Source organism: Muntiacus reevesi, chromosome 1 (genome assembly GCF_963930625.1).
Source record: "Muntiacus reevesi chromosome 1, mMunRee1.1, whole genome shotgun sequence".
In the NCBI taxonomy this organism is placed as follows: domain Eukaryota; kingdom Metazoa; phylum Chordata; class Mammalia; order Artiodactyla; family Cervidae; genus Muntiacus; species Muntiacus reevesi.
In genome coordinates, this window is record NC_089249.1 from 148,157,129 (window position 1) to 148,179,490 (window position 22,362).

Consider the following 22,362-nt stretch of genomic DNA (forward strand, 5'->3'; position numbering starts at 1 on the left):
AGCGTGCTTTAGCGTTCCTGGTCTGAGGCCAGATTGGTCACTTCAAACCAAAAAGAGCAGGGTTTTGGTAAGTGTGTAAGGAATCGTATCTAAGGGTACATAGGCAAGGCCCTGGGAGGCTGGGGAGAGTCTAGCCATAAGAGCTGTTAGGATGGTCAGATCAGAAACTGACATTTACTTGTGACTCTGTGGGCTGTTATCCAGGACCTACTTCACTGGAGAAGCTGGTGTCAATTCAGGCCCCTGCAGGCCACTTGGCCACACAAAGGGGATGCTGAGGCAGCAGTATTATGGAGTGGTGTAGCAAAGCTCTCAGCAGTCATAAACAAAGTAAAAAATTAACAAAGTGATTAGATTTGCTCAGCTGCCACCTCTTTTTAAAATCACATATTCATTCATATGTATTTTTTTCGAGCACTGCCGCGGGACAGATCCCCTGTGACCTGCTGGGGATGCAGGAACAAACGCATCGTGGTCCCTGCTTCCGGAAGTTCACTGTGTAATGGGGACAGGTGATATGCTGTTGCTTGCAGAGGGTGGATTTCAGCTCGGGGGACCAAAGAAAGCTTCACAGAAGAGATGGCCTTTCAGCTGGGTTTAAGGAATTGGGTGAGCTTTGAGCTTGCCAGGCTGACAGGAGCATTTCGGGCAGAAAAGGCTGCACTTACAAAACCAGCTCTTCACAGGCTGCTGCAAAGGTTAAGCTTGGCTAAAGCACATGATAACACTTTTTCCTTTTAAAACAAAAATCTCAAGGGTAAACATCATGCTCTTATCTGCTGTCACCACTGAGACTGGCCAGGTCAGGCCTGTAATTTCAGGAAGATGGACTTTAAACTTACAAACTCCCTACGACTTGTAATTCCTAGCCAGGCATGTGTTTTATCATCAGTTTATTCTGGGAACATATTCCAGGGTTTTCATAGCACATTGGCAACCGCTCCCGCCTCCTGTGACCACGAGAGTGTAAACCATAGATAATGTCATCATTAAACTCATAAATCCATGTCATTTGTATGTCATTCACTTCATCCTCATTCATCATCCCTTACGCTTTCAGAACGGCCGTGCGTTTGAGGATTTTGAAGAGCGGTTTGCCGCAGCCACCCCGGTAAGCGCAAGAATGGCCCAGCCTGGCTAACGGTGTCGTGTCATTGTCCCATCACTCATTTCATGCTCATAAGTCATGCCTTGTGGTTACAGAACAGAAACCTGCCGATGGACTTTGATGAGATTTTTGAGGCAACAAAGGTAAGGCCTCCACGGTCTTGTGAAGTGAGGGTTGCTCTGGTCATTCTTATTCGTTCTGTGCAGCCTCACTCTCCTCAGTGCTCCGCTCTGGTGCCAGCCTTTGCTGATGTTCAGAAACTCTTGGTGGGCCCTGCAGGGAGGGCGAATATTAGGAGCGTGTGTGTACGTGTGTGTGTGTGTGAGAGAGAGAGAGAGAGAGAGAGAAACAGTGTATGTTGGAGAGGAACTGACACCCCTTCATTTCATTCAGCAAATATTTTTCAATGTCCTAGTGTGTCCCAGGCATTCTGATAGATGCTAGAGATGCAGTAGAGAGGAGGACACAGCCGCTATCCTCAGGGAGCTCAAAGTGTAACACAGTGTGGTGTCGCGTAGCATAGGAGCGGGCGGGTGGGGTTGGTAGAGAAGGGTGGGGTAGGATTGCCTCGTGTAGTGGAGTGTGATACAGTATAGTGGAGATTCAAACACTGAGCAGGGGCTGCTCAGTGCACCTATGGAGACAAAAAGCAGTGCGGGGAGTGGGGCAGGCTGGGGGAAGGCAATGGCAGCCCACTCCAGTACTCCTGCCTGGAAAATCCCATGGACGGAGGAGCCTGGTGGGCTGCAGGCCATGGGCTCGCGAAGAGTCAGACACGACTGGGCGACTTCCCTTTCACTTTCCACTTTCATGCATTGGAGAAGGAAATGGCAACCTACTCCAGTGTTCTTGCCTGGAGAATCCCAGGGGCGGGGGAGCCTGGTGGGCTGCCGTCTATGGGGTCACACAGAATCGGACACAACTGAAGCGACTTAGCAGCAGCAGCACCTGTGGAGATAAGACTGCTATTTGGTCCACATCACCTGAAATAGAGGTGCTGGTTTGCAGCCAGTGTTTATTCAGATTGGCTAATACACAGGCCAGCAAATGCTGTCACTCCTGAGTACAAGTGTTTGGGAAGTCGTAGGACAGGAGTTCTCAACCTGGGCTGCAACTAGAATCGTCAGGAAGGTTTTTAAACTTTGAGTCACTGCTCCTGCTGCTGCTGCTAAGTCGCTTCAGTCGTGTCCAACTCTGTGCGACCCCACCAGGTTCCTCCGTCCATGGGATTTTCCAGGCAGGAGTACTGGAGTGGGTTGCCATTGCCTTCTCCATTTGAGTCACTAAACTACCTCAAACCAACTAATTAAGAACCTCAGGGGGTGGGGATCAGGCATCCATATTTTTCCCTTGAGTGTGTGTGCTTAGTCGCTCAGTTGTGTCCGGCTCTCTGCGACCCCATGGACCGAGACACGCCAGGTTCTTCTGTCCTTGGGGATTCTCCAGGCAAGAATAGTGGAGTGGGTTGCCATGCCCTCCTCCAGGGGATCTTCCCGACCCGGGGATTGAACCCAGGTCTCTCGCATTGCAGGCAGATTCTTTACCAACTGAGCCACCAGAGTATCCACGGCTGACAGTCCATCTAAGGGTCTCACATAAGCTGTTTGGGGCAGTGGGATGGGGTGCAAATTGAGTCAGAAAACACTGCCCAGAGAGAAATAAAGCCCTCTCATCTGTGTCTGGAAAGGTCCGTAAGAAAGGCAGTGGGGGAAGGTATGAGTGTTCTGCTCAGAGGAGGAGCGCGTGCCAAGGCCCTGAGGCAGCCCTGGTGCTCCTCTGGAACATGGTCCTCACTGTGGCTATAGGTCTGTCTTCTCACAGAACAGGCAGCTCAGGAGACTCAGTGCAGGGAGATGCCTTATGCACCCCTGTGTCCCCTGCTTCCGGCACAGTAGCTGATGCACAGTAGGAACCGCATGCTTGCCCCAAATGAAGGAGCGCCTGATGCCGAAACTGAGGGAGTGGGTCCATGTAAATGTGTACTGGTGGGCAGTCGTGGACACCGCTGCCTTCATCAGTGGCGCTTTTAGAGCTGCTCTGCAGGAGAGGTCTAGGGGTCTGCTTGCAAAGGTTTAGTGGAAAGAAGGACCAGGGGACTAATTATGAAACAGCAGCTATAGGGCATTCCAGATGTTATTGGAAAACCACCGCTGATTCATAACAAAGAGTAGCTTGGGAGAGGACAAGCCTGACTGAGATACTGAGGAGCTCCACTAGCCAAGTCTCTCCTCATCCTTTTCACTGGCCTTGGCAGCTTCCAGGGTCACTCTATTTACCCTGGAGGGTGCCCAGGACCTAGAGAAGGGGCCGAATCTGCCATCAACAACCACATCTTTACCTGAAGATGTCTGAAGGGCCAGGAAGGGGAGGGCAAGGAGGAGTCTTGGGTTGACCTTGGAGATGACTTCTTCAGAGGGATGTGAATCATAGCAGGACTTGTAAGAACCCTGGCTTCTGGTCAGAGAATATTGTGGGGCTGGGCTTCCACCATGAAGGAGGGCTAAGTAGGACTGGGTAGAGGACACATGGATAAACAAGGTGCTGCTTCATCTTTGGGGCAAACCCAGCTTTTTTTAGCTGACCGATCATAGGCAAGTCACCTTACCTTCAGGCCTCTATTAGCTCATCTGCAAACTAGAGATAGTGGGAGAGATTCTTGTGCTGCCAACTTCACAGGATTCAGGGAGCGTCCAGTGTTACAGTAATGTGTTGGAAAACATGTTGTAAACTATAAAGTGCTCTTATGTGAGTGGTCAGTTCTATTCTCATGAGGCTGTTAAAATGATTAATTATGACAATATTATCAGATAGAACATGGCTTCTTAAGTTACAAATGAAAGAACCAGGGTTAACAAGAGGGAGAGGGGCTGTGAAAATAGATATTATTCGAGATCCTCAATCATATACTGTTATTAGAATTATTTTTAATTTTATGGCCTAAGAATCCCTTTTTTCTATAAAATTTAATTAACTCAAGGTTCTATTTAAGCAGCAAATCCAATGGAATGAAATAACAATCTATGTTTTATGCCTCTGCATGTTTTTTCTCGTTTAATCCCTGAATGGAAATCATCTGGCAAGAGGAGAGTCTGTAGCTCAAGAATGAAGGTTATTTTAAAAGTTGTGCTTAAGGAGAAAATTAGCCAATAAATTATATTTATGATGTTAGTAAAAGTGTGCCATGAGTTCACCACATTTGAAATGTAAATTGTGCAACTTAATTATTAACTTCATTTTAATATTTTCCTACCACTGAAAACAGTCATGGGCCATTTGTAAAGCATTGAGCTCCAAGGGCTAAGAAGCCCAGAAACCTCCTTTGAACACATTCAATAGAATTATGCCTTTTGTGCATTTGGGAGAGAGCCTAAGGATTGGCACTGTTTCACCAAATAATATGAAATATTGTTCACATGCTAAATAAGCCTTCCCAAAGACAAGCAAACGTTTATTATTATATCTGTGGATTGTCCCCACTAGATTGTAAGCTCCCTGAAGGCTGAAAATTGACATTCCTCATAATTGTGTTCCTAGCACCCAGCACAGGGCCTAACGCCTTACAGCTGTCCAGTGTGTACCAGCACATTATGTAGTTCAGTTCAGTCACTCAGTCGTGTCCGACTCTTTGCGACCCCATGGACTGCAGCATGCCAGGCCTGCCTGTCCATCACCAACTCCTGGAGTTTACTCAAATTCATGTCTGTTGAGTCTGTGATGCCATCCAACCGCCTTGTCCTCTGTCGTCCCCTTCTCTTCCCACCTTCAGTCTTTCCCAGCATCAGGGTCTTTTCAAGTGAGTCAGCTTTTCGCATCAGGTGGCCAAAGTATTGGAGCTTCAGCTTTAACATCAGTCCTTCCAATGAATATTCAGGACTGATTTCCTTTAGGATGGACTGGTTGGATCTCCTTGCAGTCCAAGGGACTCTCAAGAGTCTTCTCCAACACCACAGTTCAAAAGCATCAATTCTTCAGTGCTCAGCTTTCTTTATAGTCCATCTCTCATATCCATACGTGACTGCTGGAAAAACCATAGCCTTGACAGATGGACCTTTGTTGGCAAAGTAATGTCTCTGCTTTTGAATATACTGTCTAGGTTGGTCATAACTTTTCTCCCAAGGAGTAAGCATCTTTTAATTTCATGGCTGCAGTCGCTATCTGCAGTGATGTTGGAGCCCCCCAAAATTATGTAGTTGGGAAAGAAATTCATATGTATAGGGCCCTACTATGTGCCAGGAACCATTTATTCGATCTGAAACCTGAAGAGGAAGAATTAAAAGTGAGTTTATGGTGGTTTAAGGTTTATGGTTTAAGGTGGTTGCTTTTCAGCAAAAAAAAAAAAAAAAAAGAATAAGAATCTTTTGTGTCTTTTTCACCAGGCTTACCCAAACTTCAGAGTCCTTCTAGTAATATAATCAATAAATCTCCAAAGGAGATATTACCATCTCTAATGTCCAGGTGAGAGAAAAGTGGCCCTGCGGAGCTGCAGAGATTGTCAGTGGTAGAACTCAGATGCCACCCCAGGGATGGGACTCTTCCTGGGCCTAGAGCTCACAAGTTTGTCAGTAGCAGAGAATATTCCTTTCTTTGTATGAAGCTTGGTGATCCCGCTTTGCCTGGTTAAAACAGATTTCTAGGGCAGGAGTCCTGTCTGCCAGGACAGACTCTCCCTGTGGTGGTTTTCAGTCCCCTGATTAGAAACTATCACTTAAAAGTCTGAAGATGAGCAGAAAGTTGGGTTTTTTTGTTTTGTTTTTTTGCAGTGGGCAAATTTGTACAAAACACATGATTATATACTTTAAGTCAAGCTATTTGATTCCCGGCCATAGACCTCCTGCAGACTCTGAAGCTGGAAGTGTATACTGATTAATTCCTAAGTGTATCTTAAAGGGCTTCTCCCACTGTTCTGGCTGGCCTTGCTCAGACACTGAGGGATGATGGATGGGAATATAGTTGATACAGTATCACAGTGATGGAGCTCCTTGGAGTGATTAATCGTGTATATACTGGGTTGTTTTTGATACCCTTCCTGGTATTAAATGATACATTTTCTCCTCCTCCAACTGTATTTTTTATCTTGAAGATGGATTCTTTCGAGGACTGTCATTTGACTGCCTGCTCTACATGCAGAAAATTCAAGTCCTGGCCTAGGTGGTCTTGAGGTGACCTCTGTGAAACTCAGTTTATTCATCTGTAAAAATGGGGGTGACAGTTCATACCTTTCAGGGTCAGTGTGATATCAGAGAATTTACTGAGAAGTGGCTGTGAAGTGGTGACTTGCTATACTGGGTGCAGGAAAAGCATTTTGTAACATGTGGACATACTCAGGAAAGAGAAGCGAATGATAAAATTACCTCTTGCCTTTGTCTCCTGGAGAAGAGAGACAGTGCTGGCATTGGATGGTAAATATGTGCAAAATGGCATTATTATTGCTTATGCAAGGTGGCTAAGCCCAGATCTGCTTGACTAAGCCCAGATAAACAGCCAGACACATTGAAACAATAATTGATTCTGGCTGCATCTGAGATGCTGTCTTTGGGATCAAGAAGTATCATAATGACCAACTGGGTTTATTGTTTATATAGTCATGATGAAAAGGGAAATGCATGTCCTCAAATCATACTGTTTTTAAAGCATTGCCCAGCAGCATCAGCTCCCCTTGTGGTTACATCATTATCTTTTTGTCTTTTCAGGCTGTGACCCAATTAGAACTTTTTGGGGACATGTCCACCCCTCCTGATATAACTTCTCCCCCTGTAAGTATGCATTGTGCTTGGAGCCCTGCATCTCTTTTCTTTGCTTCTTCAGTTGCATGGTGACAAATATATGGGCTTTGGGTAAAAGAAACTGCTGGTGGATTTCAACTCGGACTCTTCCAGCTGTCTGATTTGGGCATATTAACTAGCAATTCTAAATGTCAATTTCCTCTGCTTATTTTTTAAAAAAGGAATTATGATGCATGCTCTGTTTTGAGAAATAAATGAGATCATGCATCAGCAATTACAGACTATCAGTGGGGTGCTTGCCGTTATGCTGGGAAGTGGAAAGAGACAGGAGCAAGATGTGGTCCCTGCCTGAAAGAAGCACAAGGTCCACCTGGGAATATGGGTGAGAAGCTCCCCGGGACAGCAGATGAGATGAGACATTTGTCATCTCCTACCCAGAACCGCACAGCCGGGTGGTCAGCCCAGTAAAGGAAGCATCTTCTCCCCCGGACCTTTCAGTTCTCTCCTGCCTTGTTCCCTTCTGTCCTTCCTTTCTTCCTCTTTTCATTTCCTCCTCCCTTCCCACTTGCTTGCCAGCTTCTCTGAGCTTCTCAGGAAGCTTTGGATTCCCAGCTCTAGTTTCAGCCATGCTATCTCAGTCATTGCTTGCACTAGGGCAGAGTTCGCAGGGAGCCGAAGCAAAACAATCCCAGTGCTTTGAGAATGGGAGGCATTCAGAGGCAGCCCTGCAGCCACGGCAAAGAGCCAAGCTAACCCCTCTAGCTCCTGCCCAGCCCACTCCCCGGAGGTGGGCAGAGAGCAGTCAGCCACAGCTGCACCCGCTGAAGCTGCTGGGAGGGGGTGGCTCCTCTGAGGACCACATGTTTAGTGCAAAGCCAGGGATGGTGCTATGGTTCATTGGCAAGCTGCGCCTCCCAGAGAAAAGGCTGTAACCTCACTGAGGACAGATGGCAGGAGAGCCTGCTGCCCACAGCTGCCGCCAGGGAATCTGAACACAGTTGCCCTGCTTCCAACACCTGGTACCCAGAGCAGCCGTGAAGGAGGGGCCAGCAGCTCCTATCTCCAGGGAGGCTGGTTGGTTCTAGTGAGGTTTTCTCTCCCCACTTCCAGGGAAGGCAGCTGCATCTCTGAACCGTGGGGCCATGGAGCTAGAAAGGTCTGGAGTGATCTTCTAGCCTTATTTAGCACCTTCATTTTACAGATGAGCATAGTGAGTTCCAGAGAGGGCATGTGACTCACCCAAGGTCACACTGGAGGAAAGCAAACGGCATTGATTATGGTCTAACGTGCTTAATGCAGCGGCTCATGGCTGTGTTTCTGGCCCTAAACCTGAGTGCCATCCAAATGGGTATTTAATAATCCTCAGAACAATGCCATGCCTCCTGCAAGCTGCTAATCTAAAAATGGCCTTGTCTAATTGCCATGGTTTCAGGATTAATTGCTTGCCCCAATCTATTCCAAGGGGAAAGAAATAAAGATATTATGTCATCAAATATGCATACTCTGTAGGCAAAAGTTTTCTGGAAAGGCATGAACCTTTAAAGAAACAAGTACTCAAGTTTTTATTTTAGTAGCCCTCACCTTACCCACCACGTCATGGAGCAGACATTTCTGAAATTCCAGCATGGGCCAGGATCTAGCATTGGCAGCTGCTCTAGCATCATTTTTATCATCTTCTTGAGAACATTTGCTTCTTTTTGCAAGTGAAGGTTCAGGCAGGATTCTTCTGGGAGGCATGAGGACCCAAGGGTCTCTGTTCCACTTGCTAATCTTTATCTATTTAGTCAACACCTGTTTGTTGACCATGTATTCAGTGACAGCTTTGAGCTGGGTGCACAGTAGGTCTAAGTGAGTGTATGTCAGTTTGAATTAACTTCTAAAGGACGAAAGCCAGATATTATGGGATAATTTGAGGGCCTGACGACACCCCCAGGGGGTATGGGCTCAAGCTAAATAGTCATGATGCTGGCCAGTGTTAGCTGAGCACCTGTTCTCTGCCTCTGCTTAGTCTAAGTGATTTATATGCATTATCTCATTGAAGCCTCTCAGCAGCTCTGGAGATAGGTATTGATTTTCTCACTTTATGCTCTGTATACGTAGCAACGCATGGTCTGCAGTTCACAAAATGTGGCCAGGACCAGGGCTTGCTTCTGCAGCATCTCCCTGCTTAACTCCTGGGCCTGCTGCCTCCCATCACGGTCAGCAATAAGGCTCCCAGGAGCCTCACACCCGTCTGCCTCTCTCTGTCTGACAGACTCCTGCAACTCCAGGTGATGCCTTTATCCCGTCTTCATCTCAGACACTTCCGGCGAGTGCAGACATGTTTGGTTCTGTACCTTTTGGCACTGCTGCTGTACCCTCAGGTAAGCCCTCTTCCACCTTCCTCCCACCTCCATCCACCAAGAAAAAGAAAAGGCTGACCGAGCCAGCTGCCAGGCTATGCCAGACACCTGTGGGATGACCATTCTCTCCCTGTGACTCTTCAGGTGACACTGAGAAGCTGCCATGGGCAGGGAGTAGTATGCTTACCAAGCTCTGGTATGCGGGAGGCTGGAAACCAGTCACATCTTGAGCCTGAAAGGTCAAGATTCCAGAGGTATAGCTTTGGGGAGCTCGGTGCACTCACAGCGTGTGAATCAGTGCAAATCCTGATTGGCCAGCTCAGCCGGATGCGGGGAAGGTAGGGTGGGGAAGGGGCAGTTGCGCTTCACCGGCCTCTTGAGACCTGAGTGATAGAAGGGGTGGAGGCCTAAGGAAGGGGAGGTTCCCCATGCAAAGGGGAACACCTAGGAGTTCTGCTGACAGTGAACAGTGAATTGCAATGGGACTTAGTGACTTAGAGGGTATTTGTTCTATTTTCCAAATATTCTTTTACAACAGGGTGAAAATACATATAGTAACAGTGTTGCAGGTACACATTGGTGGGGTCTGAGGCATCTTGTTTCCATGGCATTAGGCAGTCCATGAAGCCAGCCCATTCTACCTGGACATGGCCAAAGGTGATATTTTGCTGCTGGTTTTGTTCAGTCGCTAAGTCATGTCTGACTCTTTGTGACCCCATGGACTGCAGCATGCCAGGCTTCCCTGTCCTTCACTACCTCCCAGAATTTGTTCAAATTCATGTCCATTGAGTCAGAGATAGGTGGTATTATTATGCTGTTTGCATACAGGGATTCTTAAAGACTTTTTCTTCCCTTAACTACATATTTGAAATATGTGGCTTTATCTTTGTTTTACTACTTTATTTATATAAATGGTGGAGTTGGTATGCTTTAAAATACCAATTTCTTACATTTTTCTATAAATAACTACTTTTAATTATATAGTGTTAGAAACAAATTCTTGCCACCAGATATAAACCTTGTTGTTACTTAAAGTGAGATTAAAATTTCATACTCTGTTCTGAAGTAGTTATTCCTCCTGAGCTGAAGGATCACTTCTAGAAGCAACAGAGGTTGGTAGCTAATATGTCTAACTTACAGTTGAGAATCTATAGGTAGCCTAGAAATGTCTTTGATTGCTAAGCTTCCCAATCAAATCTGTTTTACCCAAACCTAAAATGGAACAGTGGCAATAGTTTTCCTTACCTAAACTGCATATTAAAATGTCCTTGGGAATAGTGTAATGGAATCTGTCATTTTAAGTAAGAATAATAGTTTTCTGTCGAAGATGGACAATCTTCTTGTGCTGTCAGCCTTGCATTCAGAATAACCATGCTTTGTCCCCATTATTTAATTCATGAAGATATACTGGGACAGAGGATGGTACCTCTAGGCACCAAATTTACTCATTTTCAAGCATGTTCATGCCATAAACGTTCACTGAGTATGAACAGTATGTGCGCCAGGTCTGTTCGAGGTGTCAGGTGTGTCAGTGACTGCAACAGACACAGGCCCCTGGCCGCAGAGAGCTTTCAAGTGGGGAGACGGACAACAACGTGAAAATCTGTTAGGAATGGTGGATGAGTGGTACGAACAGAAGAAAATGTGGAGCAGGGCAGGTGTGAATGGGGGTGATGGTCAGAAGGAGGGGCTCATGCAAACCTGTGCTATGAGCCAGGAAGGTGTCAGGGTCAAGAGTACTCCCAGTGGCCCTTCCCAGCCTCCACCCCCTTTCTCTCTAAGCAAGAGGGGCTGGAATCAGTTCTGGCCCTCACACTTGACTAAAATGCCTGAGAACGTGCCTGTACTGCTCCCGGACCCTCTGCCCAGCCGGGGCCAAGTTATGGCTTTAAAACACTCTATTTTACAATCTTACCACTTGATCAGCCATGTTGCACACTGTGGACAAACCATTCCGCCCATTCAGGTTCTGTTTCTTTAGCTGCTTAAAAAAATGATAGATTACCTCTAAGATTTCAGTTTTTACAATGTAAGTCTAAAATTAATTTCAGTTAGCATATTTTTGCTTTCTTACTCTACTTAAGCTCTACTGAGAAACAAAACTGGGCTTCAGGTGGTGTTAAACTGTCTGCCTGCTTCCTTTAACTGGCCTTAAAAATCTCTGCAGCTGTTGAATCTCCATCTCGATGCCCCTAATTGCCCTGCCAGCGACAGGGAGGTGGGAAATGACCTGGGGTGTGTAGTGCAGTGAACAGGCTGAGTTTGAGCCCTGGCTCAGCCATTTATCTATAAGCTTTAGACACCTGGGCAAATTACTTAACCTGTCAGAGCCAGAGTTTCTTCATTTTTATAACTGAATTTAAAATAATACTTACCTTGCAACAATATCATGAGAATTAAATGAAGAAATAAAATCAACTGCTTCTGAAAAATGCTGGCATGTTGTAAATGCTTTGTGTAGAAAATGCTAGTATTATTTTCACTCTGACATCTAAAGTAGAAGAAAATATATCTTGTTTTTAACCTGGTTTTTTTTTTTCCTTTTCCTTCTTGGGATGTTCCCTTTAAAAAAAAATGCATGTAATAAAGTTTAGGTCTTTGACCTTCTGAGCACGTGGCAGAGCTGGCCTGACGGGCTGGAGAGTATAAATACAGACCCTTTTACTAACCAGCTCTGTGACACTCAGCTAGATCACTTCAGAGCCTCAGGGAACTTATCTGTAAAATGGGGATGATGATTCTACCTCATCAAGCTATTCCTGAGTTAATCACATGTAGTAAAACATTTAAAACAGTACCTGGCAGTTTTTACATAAGTAAGCACTCAGTAAAAGTTCTCTGCCCTACTCACCAGGGATCCTGACTCTTCTACCCCTACTCTGGGTAGCCACATCAAACCTTCCACTCTGGAAGCTGTCAGTTCCTGGTATGCAGATTGAAGAGATATTTTTCAATATTTATTTATTTGGCAGTGCCAGATCTCAGCTGTGGCAGCTGGAATTTAGTTCCCTGATTAGAGATTGAACCCAGGTTCCCTGCATTGAGAGCATAGTCTTAGCCACTGGAACACCAGGGAAGTCCCAATTAAAGAGCTATTGATAACAGCCACCCCAGAGACTTGTTGAAGGATCAGCTTCACTAAAAATGTGAGCTCCACTAGGGTAAGGATTTATTTTATTTATTTGTTTATTTTAAATACTGTCTTGCTCTTCACTGAATCTCCAGAAACAGTGTTTGCCACCCAGGAGGACTACTTTTGAACAAATGCATCAAATGACATAATGTAGATGAGAGGTACCACACAAGCTCTGTATATGTTAGAGAAACCCTTCAGTTTTCAGTGTTTTCTTACCTTTTAGTCTGTTCCCCCCCCCCCTCAAATAATGAGGGTATTCCCAGGTGCAGCATCTGGTTATAAATTGCAGTTTTCAACACTTAAAAATCTAACTGCAAGGCAGTAATGCAGGTGGTTCCTTTCATTGCAGAGAGAGATTTATGATTGATCTGAACTTCGTGGCATAAACAGACGCTCATTGGCACCTCCTCCCTCTGCTGTTGGACATTAGCGAATAAACAGTTACTAAGTTGTTAAGTGGCTGCAGCGGCAGCTTCGCAGCGGCTTCCCAGGTCTAATGCTAGCGCAGCCCTGCCACCGAGATGTCCCATCAGGGACACACGATGCCACGTGGCCAGAGAGCCTTAGCTCACAGGTCTGGGGAAAGCCCCCACTGCCGGGACCCCCCTCAGGAAAAGCAAGTGAGACCTGCAAGTTCCCAAACATGACACCTAATTACCCTCGCTGTCTTTTTTTTTTCTTTTGAATATTGTACTTTGGTCTGAAGCAGATGGCATAAAGCCAGGGAGATATGCTAACAGCTCTCTTCAGAAAAGTGTGTACAGCCCATCTGTTGGTTCCTTGTGGCAAAAAAGGAAAAAAAGATAGAGGGGGAAAAAGCCTGCTACCAACAGTAGACTGACTCATCAGAGATCATAGCACTTATGGTTACTGGAGTTGAATTGGACACTTAGCAAGATGCGGTGCAGGTATTTATTCCACTGTGACTCAGTCACCTCTGTCTAGAGCCTTTCTCCAGCCTTAAGCATTTATGGAGCAGTGGGTGTGTGCCCACAGCTGTGTTAGACACATATGGGGGAGGCAGAAAGAAAGAAAAGGTTCCTACCCACAGGGGCTCTCTAGTCTAATGAGGGAAGATAAAATCATTGTGCAGTTACAACACAGTAACTTTTTACTGTGATGTGCACCATGATGGAGATGAACGTAAGGAACTGTGCATGATGAGAGGAGGGCCAGCTAAGTGTAGAGGGCAGAGGTGATGCTGAACTGAGTCTCCCAAGAGCAGAGGAGGGACAGTCATGTGAAGAAGTAAGGATGGGTTTCCATGCAGGTAGACCAGCAGAGATGAGGGAGCAGGTTGTGTTGTTTGCAGCTGCTGCAGGGAAGGGTGCCAATGAGAGAGCAGATGGGAAATAGGGGTGACGAGGTGGAAAGAGGCTGGCCCCATAGCCCCAAAGATAAGCGAAGGTCTCTGGGCATCATTTTCTAGGTGATGAAGCACTGTACCACTGCCCCTTGAACAATAAAGGCCTGAATTGCACGGGTCTACTTATATGTGGATATTTTCAATGAATACTACAGGAGTACTGTATATGATCCCAGGTTGGTTGATTCCATGGGTGCAGAACCAGGTACATGGAGGGTCAACTATAAGTTACACGTGGATTTTCCATTGCTCAGGTCTCAGTCCCCTTAACCTGAGCATTATTCAAGGGACAACCATATTTGCATTTTAGAATATGGTGGCAGTGAGGAGGGTGGGATGGAAGCCAAGCACGAAAGTCTGACTGGAGACTGAAGCTTTCCATTCATTTACCAAAATGGGCATCAGGGTTGGCATGGTAGAAAGATCCATGGGCAAGTCTTCACCATGTGAGACTCAGTGCCTCTTTTTATAATGAGGGTTTATGACATCTCCTTTAATATTGTGAGATGAAATTCATCAAGAATATAAACTACCTACACAGTTGTTCAGAAATCAATATAGTGTCCTAGTATAGGACATTGTTGTCATTGACATTAACATTGTCATTGACATTGTTGTTACGTTAGTAGTAGAAAGAAGAAATAAAAGCAAATTTATAATAACAAGAGAAGTATTTCCACTAGGAAACCCCCAGGTGCCACCACACTGGCTTCCCCCATAGCTCAGTTGTTAAAGAATCTGCCTGCAATGCTGGAGACCTGGCTTTGATTCCTGAGTTGGGAAGATATTCTGGAGAAGGAAATGGCAACCCACTCTAGTATTCTTGCCTAGAGAATTCCCATGGACAGAGGATGCTGGCAGGCTACAGTCCATGGGGTCACAAGAGTCGGACACAACTTAGCGACTACACCACCACCACCAGCACACGAGAACACACTCAGTGGTCAGGTGTGTGTACCTAAAACCAACATTAGCATAGACCAACCAGAATAGGAGTGTTAACGTTGTCTCCAATGCCATCAACAGGGACCACGATTTTCCAAGTTGTTGATCAACTCTTGACTGTGTTCCAAAGAAACAAAATATAATCCTCCCCAATGTATGCATTTCTGAAAAATTAAGTGCATTAAAACTGTGCAAAGAAACTTTAAATTTCCACGTGATTCAAATAATACCCAAATAATATACCCAAATATACCCAATATATCACAAATAATACCCAAATATACCCAAATAATCACAAATTCTTTATCATGCACGTCATCTCCCATATTATAAGAGGTCTAGTGTCGGTGCTCTTGACCCTTAAATGTCAGTACTGCCCCCCACCCCACCAAGTTTTCCTGACATTCAAAACACACCCCCAAGAATTTCCTAATCATCCCCTAGGAGGCAGTAGAGCTCCCACCAAGAACCACTGAACCCCATCAAAGTCAATGGGAAAATAAGAAAAACAAAGTTGCAGAATTCTTTGTTGTTACATTTAATCATTGTATTATTCTATGATAGACAACATAAGCAAGCTTTCAGTACCAATGCCTCTTCACTTTTTGCTACCAAGAGATATAATCATTTTAAAAGGAGCACAAGTGATACTTTATACCATAATAACAGAAACAATATAATTTCCACTTATTAAGTGCTTACAGCATGTTAGGTATAGTATTAGGTGTTTCACAAAATCCCTGCAGTGTCAGTATCATTATCTCCATTTTAGGGATAAGGTGATTGGTGCTCAGAGAGGAAAAGTAGAGTGTTAGTATGTGTTCTCATTTCCTTGCACTAAGACCAAGGTGATCTGATAAGGATAATTGTCTGTTTTGTTTGTTACCTCTCCTGCTTCATTCCATAAAAGTACTGAACACAATTAGCAGGAAGCCTGTGTTTCTGTGTCCACCCCTCCTGGAGCCTCCTCTCACCTTGTAAGGAAATGGACTGGCTTTGAAAGTTGGCTCCATCTCTTATGAATCAGTTGAAGGACAGGTAGATCTGAGGCTAGTGCATGGGTGAGGCAGCCCATGTGTCATTTCTCTGGGTTTACCAGAGTCATCAACACAACCCAGGTCATTTTGGAAGTTGCTAGGATACCATATATCCACCCTCTTTTTTTCCTGGTCTCACCGTTCTGTACCTGCAAATTCCTTCTGGCAGCCCTAAGAATGCTTATTTTGAGAGGTCAGTCTTCATCCTCTATTCTGTCTAGACTGGTCGTCTGTCTCCTGGGCTTGATTGCACCCTGAGAAGGGTGGGAACCCCTGGAAGGACATGGGAGTCTCCTCCAGGCCCACAGTAAGCTAAAACATCTGATGGTTGGACCAACTTTATGGACTGTGCTAAGATCAGAAGTCAGTCTTGGCCATCTGGGTGAGGTAGTAGGGGGCAGTGGAGAGAATGCTGGCTTTGGGGGCAGATAACCTCAGTTCAGACCCTGATTTCAGCTTAATATCCGCTGTGTGACCCTGTGCGAGTTACTTTTCCTCGCATTGATACAAGTATCACTTGTACTCCTTTTAAGATGATTATATCTCACTGTAGCAAAAAATTACGATAATGTAAGTGAGTACAGCCCCTGGAGTTTTAAAGTGACCCATCTGTGCCACTGTATGTGGTATTCCTAAATAGATTACTAAGCTACATTTTTTAATCTCTAAGATTGACATAACAATAATATATAATAATGCATAGAGCTACCTTTTATTGCATGTTTGTTACATATCAAGGAAGGTATTAAGTAATTTTATAGGCTGTGATTCAAATCATACTAATGGTTAACATTTACTCAATATTCATTCTGTGTCAGCCACAGTTCTCTATATCTTAAATGTATAATCTCAGTCTTTAACCCAATGAGGCAGAAGGTATTTTCTGCCCATTTTACAGATAAGGAGAGGCTTAGAGACCTTCTTAAGCTCTCCCCAGATTCCACAGATAAGAAGTGGCAGTCTGAATTTTAACCTTGGTCTCAATCATCTTGCACACGGTTTTGATGTGGAGAAGGAAGATGTTGTAGCCCGATTTTACAACAAAGAGCTTGACTCTTAGCAGAAGCAATGAGGATGCCCTCAGTCTAGCAAGAAGGGGAAGCAAGATTCAAACCGAGATGTGCCGTTTCCAGCACTCTGCCCTTCCCACTGAGCACACTGGTTCCTGAGCTGTATGATGTCAGAAACCTTTAAGAATTATAAGACTATAACTACTTTAAGAACTATACCATTATTATCATTACCCCCAAATGCCTGCCTGGCTTGCTCCCTCCCTGCATTCTAGTTTCTACTTACAAGTCATCTCCTTAGAGCAGTTTTTCCTTACCACAACTGTAGAAGGCAGACTCCAAGAGAGCAGGGACTTCTGTCATACTCACCTTTGCATCCTAGCACACAGCCTGACCCTGAGTAGTCACTTGATGCCTTTCTGCCAGTCCCTTGACTCCTTGAATGCTTCTTGCCCAGGGCTCCTGACTCTTCTTTCTCACGCCTGCAGGTTATGTCGCTATGGGCGCCGTCCTCCCATCCTTCTGGGGCCAGCAGCCCCTTGTCCAACAGCAGATTGCCATGGGTGCTCAGCCGCCAGTCGCTCAGGTGATGCCGGGGGCTCAGCCCATCGCATGGGGCCAGCCGGGTCTCTTCCCTGCCACTCAGCAGCCCTGGCCCACCGTGGCCGGGCAGTTTCCGCCAGCCGCCTTCATGCCCACACAAACTGTTATGCCTTTGCCAGCTGCCATGTTCCAAGGTCCCCTCACCCCCCTTGCAACCGTCCCAGCCACGGGTGACTCCGCCAGGTCAAGTCCACAGACCGACAAGCCCAGGCAGAAAATGGGAAAAGAAATGTTTAAGGATTTCCAGATGGCCCAGCCTCCGCCTGTGCCGTCCCGCAAACCCGACCAGCCCTCCCTCACCTGCACCTCAGAGGCCTTCTCCAGTTACTTCAACAAAGTCGGGGTGGCACAGGATACGGATGACTGTGATGACTTTGACATCTCCCAGTTGAACTTGACACCTGTGACTTCTACCACGCCATCGACCAACTCACGTGAGTGTCCTTCTCTGGAGACATAAACCGCTGAGAGCAACTGATGCCTTGTTTCTGGTGTCAGAGAAACCACCTCGGTTGCATTCAACAGGCCTCTTGTTTATATCACTACTACTGCTAACAACAGCCTCCCATTATTAGATGCCAGTTATATGTACCTTCTCCGCGGGCTTTATGTGTGTTATTTCTATACTCCTAACAATGCTGATGGCAAGCTTTGTTAGACCTGTTTGACAGATAATGAAAGTGAGATTCAAAGACAAAGAAAATAGACAAAAGGGTAGAACTGAATACAAGCCTGTTATTTTTCTAGCATGTCACCCTGTTTTCTGTTTTTGTTCATTCACTCCTTCGTGTATTCATGTATGTGTATCCCAGCTCTGACACATAGTTTTGGGTATGACTTATTGAACTAAAACTGAATGGAGTATGTGCATTTAAAAATTGTTAGGAACAAGGATAAAAAATAGAAAATTAAGTTCAGGAGAAAATGCAGGCCAGAGATAGAGCAGTCATAAAGCCTCCTATAACAGGTAGAGTAGCAGCCAGAATTTGGCTCAAAGCTTCGGATAGTCAAAGAGAAAAAAAAAAAAAAGTTCTTGTAGCAGAACACTCTGAACTAGAAATCCAGAGAGCAGCTTGATTACGTCTTAGTTTTGTGCCAATGAGCAATTCATTTTATTTCTTTGTGCCTCAGTTTCCTCAACTAACTCAGGCTAAGGGTCATAAAAAGCATTCAGTGGTACAGGTACTAAAACATCACAACCCTCACAGAGTTGGAAGTATTTTTATCATCATCGTTACGGCACACCAAGTGGATTTATGCAGAGTCCTGGACTGAGGTTCTAGTCCTGCCTTCTGTACCCCCAAGCTGTATCTCTGGGCAAGTGTGTGACTTCTCGTAACCCCCATTATCTCTTGGGTAGGATAAGTGAGCTGGCTTCGATAGCTTTGTGCCTTGTCCTGTTTGTGGCATTCAGGGATTCTCCCCCAACTCACTTTTCTACTGCCAGCCTCTTGCAAACCAGTACCATGCAGCCAAACAATCCAGGTACACTGGGGTACACTGATGCCAGCTCGACAGCGACCCGGGAAGCTGCCGGGTGATCCAGCCTGTGCCTTAACAGTTGATAAGGGGAAGGAAAAGGCTCATGCCATTTTCATGAGGTTGGTGTTTTCATTACTGTCAGATGATATGGATCACTGCTTAGCCAATACCGTGAATTGTTAAAAGAATCTAAAATGTTAGCACAATTAGATAATGTCACTTCAGCCAGGTCTGGGATGCTGTTCTGAAAATGAACCTCTTCTATGGGTATAAATAGCCTACTTCTTCTCGGGCCATATGATCTGCATGGTGGGGGCATCTCTATTTACTCCAACTCACAGGGTTTCAATGAAGAATCATGAATTTAAAAAAATGAAACGCTAAAGAAATGACAGCCATGCATAAATAAGCAAACATTTTTTGAAAACACATGTCTCTATTTCAAGGGGCTGGTGTGCCAGCTACATATAAAAAGGGAAGTGTAAGTTCTTTGAGGACAGGGAATAGGTCTTAGTCATCCTCGTGTTGCTGCACTTTTTTTGATGCTCCTGTGGTATCTGGCACATGGAGGTATTTTGGAAGATTGTAGAGAATGAAGGAAAAGGAACAAAACAAAAGCCACTTAGTAACTCTTGTGTTTCAGAGCAGGGCTTTGTATCCTTGGCAATGTTGAGATTTGGGGCCAGATAATTCTTCATCGTGGGTGGTCATCCTGTGGATTGCAGATGTTTAGCAGCATCCTTGGCATCTACCCACTGGATGCCCAGTAGTCACATCCTCTTCCCCTAGCCGTGATGACGAAAAATGACTCTTGATAATGCCAGATGTCCCTTTGGGAGTAAAACTATCCCAGATTGAGAACTACTGTTTTAGAGTATAGAGGTATTCTATAAAACTTTCTAAAGGTTAAACACTTGCATAAATAAACAGTTTTGCATCCCACTGATTACGTCCAGTAAGTGTGAGCAGTATACCTCTCAGTATTGGCGGCTTGGTCAGGATTCCCAGCCTTTAGTAAGAAATCACATCCAACTCACTTTGGAATCCAATTTCACTAATAAATATTAAGCATGTGCTGCATATCAAGGTTTTTCACATAGATTATCTCTTTAAACCTACTTCTTTTAATTTAAAAAAAAAATCCTATGTTTTAAAGAAAATGAGTACAGTCTGTCTTTATATCCTCTGTCCATCAGCATCTCCTTTCAAATGTTTTGGGTGGAGCAGAACCAAAAGTGATCCTCAGATAGAAATAGAAAAGCACTGTGGGGCTGAGCAGTATCAGATTTGTGCTAACTCCCAGGGCTCCTGCTTCTTCATAGTTGTGTGAACTCTGAGAAAGGCACTTCATCTCTTTGAGTGACAGTTTCTTCATCAGAAAAAGATAGCAGGTACAATAGCACCTGCAGTGTTTATATTAGAGGGCGTGATGAATGCAAAGTGCCCAGCTCTGTGTCTAGCTTACTGACACGCAGTAAATAATGGCTTTTTAAAGACATTAGAGTTGCAAAAGCAACTCACTAAGTTTTATAATCACTCACTGTCTGATGAGCAGCCAGATTTTGTAAATTCGGGGAAGTAATGTCAGGGAGACCTTATCAATGCCTTTTGAAGTTCAACTATTAAATCAAGTCTTATCCTCCTCCCCCTACCTTGGGGCTGAGCCAGTGAGGAGTATTTTCCATGCCAAGTTAGAAATTATGGAAAGGAAAGTGGTTTCCAGTGGCATATTTATTATAAACCTCTGGAATAAAGGAGACAAGGAAATTGTGGGAAGGTCAGGACAGAAAACACAGATCCTTATGGAATGAGGGAAAAAGCATCAGCTGTGAAGTTGCCTTCAGCCATGTCCATTTCCCCAGATCACTGAGACACTCTTCATTCACACGGGTTTATCAGGCACCTACTACATGCCAGGATACAAAAGCCTGCTTTCACCTCTTGCCAAGCCTGAGACCTTGAACAATTTAGCAACCTTCACCGTCCTTATCTGTAAAATTGGAGAACCCCTACCTCAAAACAGCTTTCTGAGGATCACAGATATTGCCTGTGAAAAATTTGATGGCCTCTGATACATGGAAGGCATCCAATAACTGTGTCGCACTATCCTCGTTTCTATTTATTCTTATTGAAATAATTGCATGAAATTAAGAAAGAGAAAGAAAACTATAGTCCAGCGGGTCTCAACATGAGTCTGCGGAAACATGGAGTTTCTGATTCAGCAGGTGTATCTAGGGTAGGGTCCAAGAATGTGTATTACCAACAAGTCCCCAGATGTGACTAATGCTACCAGTCCAGGGGACATCCCTTGAGGACCATTACCTCACCAATCCCTGTGGACCAGCTCCTCCTGACTGCCAAGTATGTGAGAGGACAGGATAAATAGATACAGAAGAGAGATTAAACTATTCAACTGATTTGACTTGTGATGGGAAGAGGTGTCCTGGGATTTGACTCAAACATAACCAGATCCCTGGGGTTTCTGTGGGGTGGAAACTGTTGCCCCGGACACTTAGGATGTTTTCTCTTTTTGCATGGTCTCCATGTAGCTCCAACCCCAGCCCCTAGACAGAGCTCTCCGTCCAAATCATCTGCATCCCATGCCAGTGATCCGACTGCTGATGACATCTTTGAAGAGGGCTTTGAGAGTCCCAGCAAAAGTGAAGAGCAGGAAGCTGTAAGTGACTGGTTTATTCTTTCCGAGTTGTTGTTTTTTGTTGTTTTGTTTTTTTTTCCATTTAAAACTTCTGTATCTAAAATGAACAATGCATGAGGAAGCCTATGCTGACTCAGACTCTTAGGTTCTAAAGGGGTGACTAAAGGGATTTTCTTTTATGTTCAAATGAGCAGCTGAAAACTGTTATCCTTTCATTACATTGTTGCAAGTTCTCACAGTTGCAGAAGTGGCATCCTCTCCACGGAGTGCTGCCTTCTTTAAAATAATGGATGATATGTGTGCATGAAAATGTACCCAGCTGTCTTATATTTTAAATTACTGAAAAGAAAAAAAAAAGTGTTATCTTCTTGTGTTCTAGCCTGATGGGTCACAGGCCTCATCCAACAGTGATCCCTTTGGGGAGCCCAGTGGGGAGCCCAGTGGTGATAATATAAGTCCACAGGCCGGTAGCTAGATAGCAGAGGCCTGGGTAGGTATCTGTCCTTTTGATCTCCCACCCTTAAGCCATCCGCTCTCCCTTTTGCTTGCTCATTGCCTCTGAAGTCGCATCCTTGATGTTTGCACCATCTTCCTGGCCTGAGCGTATCCCTGATGTTTGCATCATCTCCCCTTGCCTGGTGTCTGTCTTCCACCTCGTTTATCCTCATGGGTGCATGACCTTTTGACATGTATTGGGAGTAGGGGTAAAGGTGAGGAGTGGGGAATGGTCATACTATTTTATTACCGATATGTTCTGAGTTGGGGGGTGGTGAGGCATGGTCAGAGCTGCTTGATGTGGATTCAGTGTCTGAAAGCATCAACATTCTGAGATGGACACATTCTTTCTCAGTGAGATGTCGTCCAGATGCTTAGACTCCCTTCAGCCGTGTGTCACAGAATTTGCCTACGCTCCACAGATCTAAAAAAAGAAAAGAAAAAAAAAATCACCAACCA

At 45.0% G+C, this 22,362-nt stretch overlaps 1 protein-coding gene across 3 annotated transcripts in view; it reads left to right on the plus strand.

Moving 5' to 3' along the window:
• The window catches only part of DAB1 (DAB adaptor protein 1), a 455,006-nt gene that overhangs the window by 417,111 nt on the left and 15,533 nt on the right, over positions 1-22,362 (plus strand). Inside the window, exons 8-14 of one of the 3 annotated variants that reach the window (XM_065928927.1) lie at positions 1,061-1,111; positions 1,204-1,251; positions 6,799-6,861; positions 9,086-9,194; positions 17,156-17,704; positions 21,302-21,429; positions 21,788-21,898. In XM_065928927.1, the coding sequence (XP_065784999.1) occupies positions 1,061-1,111; positions 1,204-1,251; positions 6,799-6,861; positions 9,086-9,194; positions 17,156-17,704; positions 21,302-21,429; positions 21,788-21,883 (1,044 nt within the window). In that variant the 3' untranslated portion in view covers positions 21,884-21,898. The remainder of the gene's footprint in view (positions 1-1,060; positions 1,112-1,203; positions 1,252-6,798; positions 6,862-9,085; positions 9,195-17,155; positions 17,705-21,301; positions 21,430-21,787; positions 21,899-22,362) is intronic. The other 2 variants (XM_065928932.1, XM_065928937.1) reach the window with 2 other exon arrangements.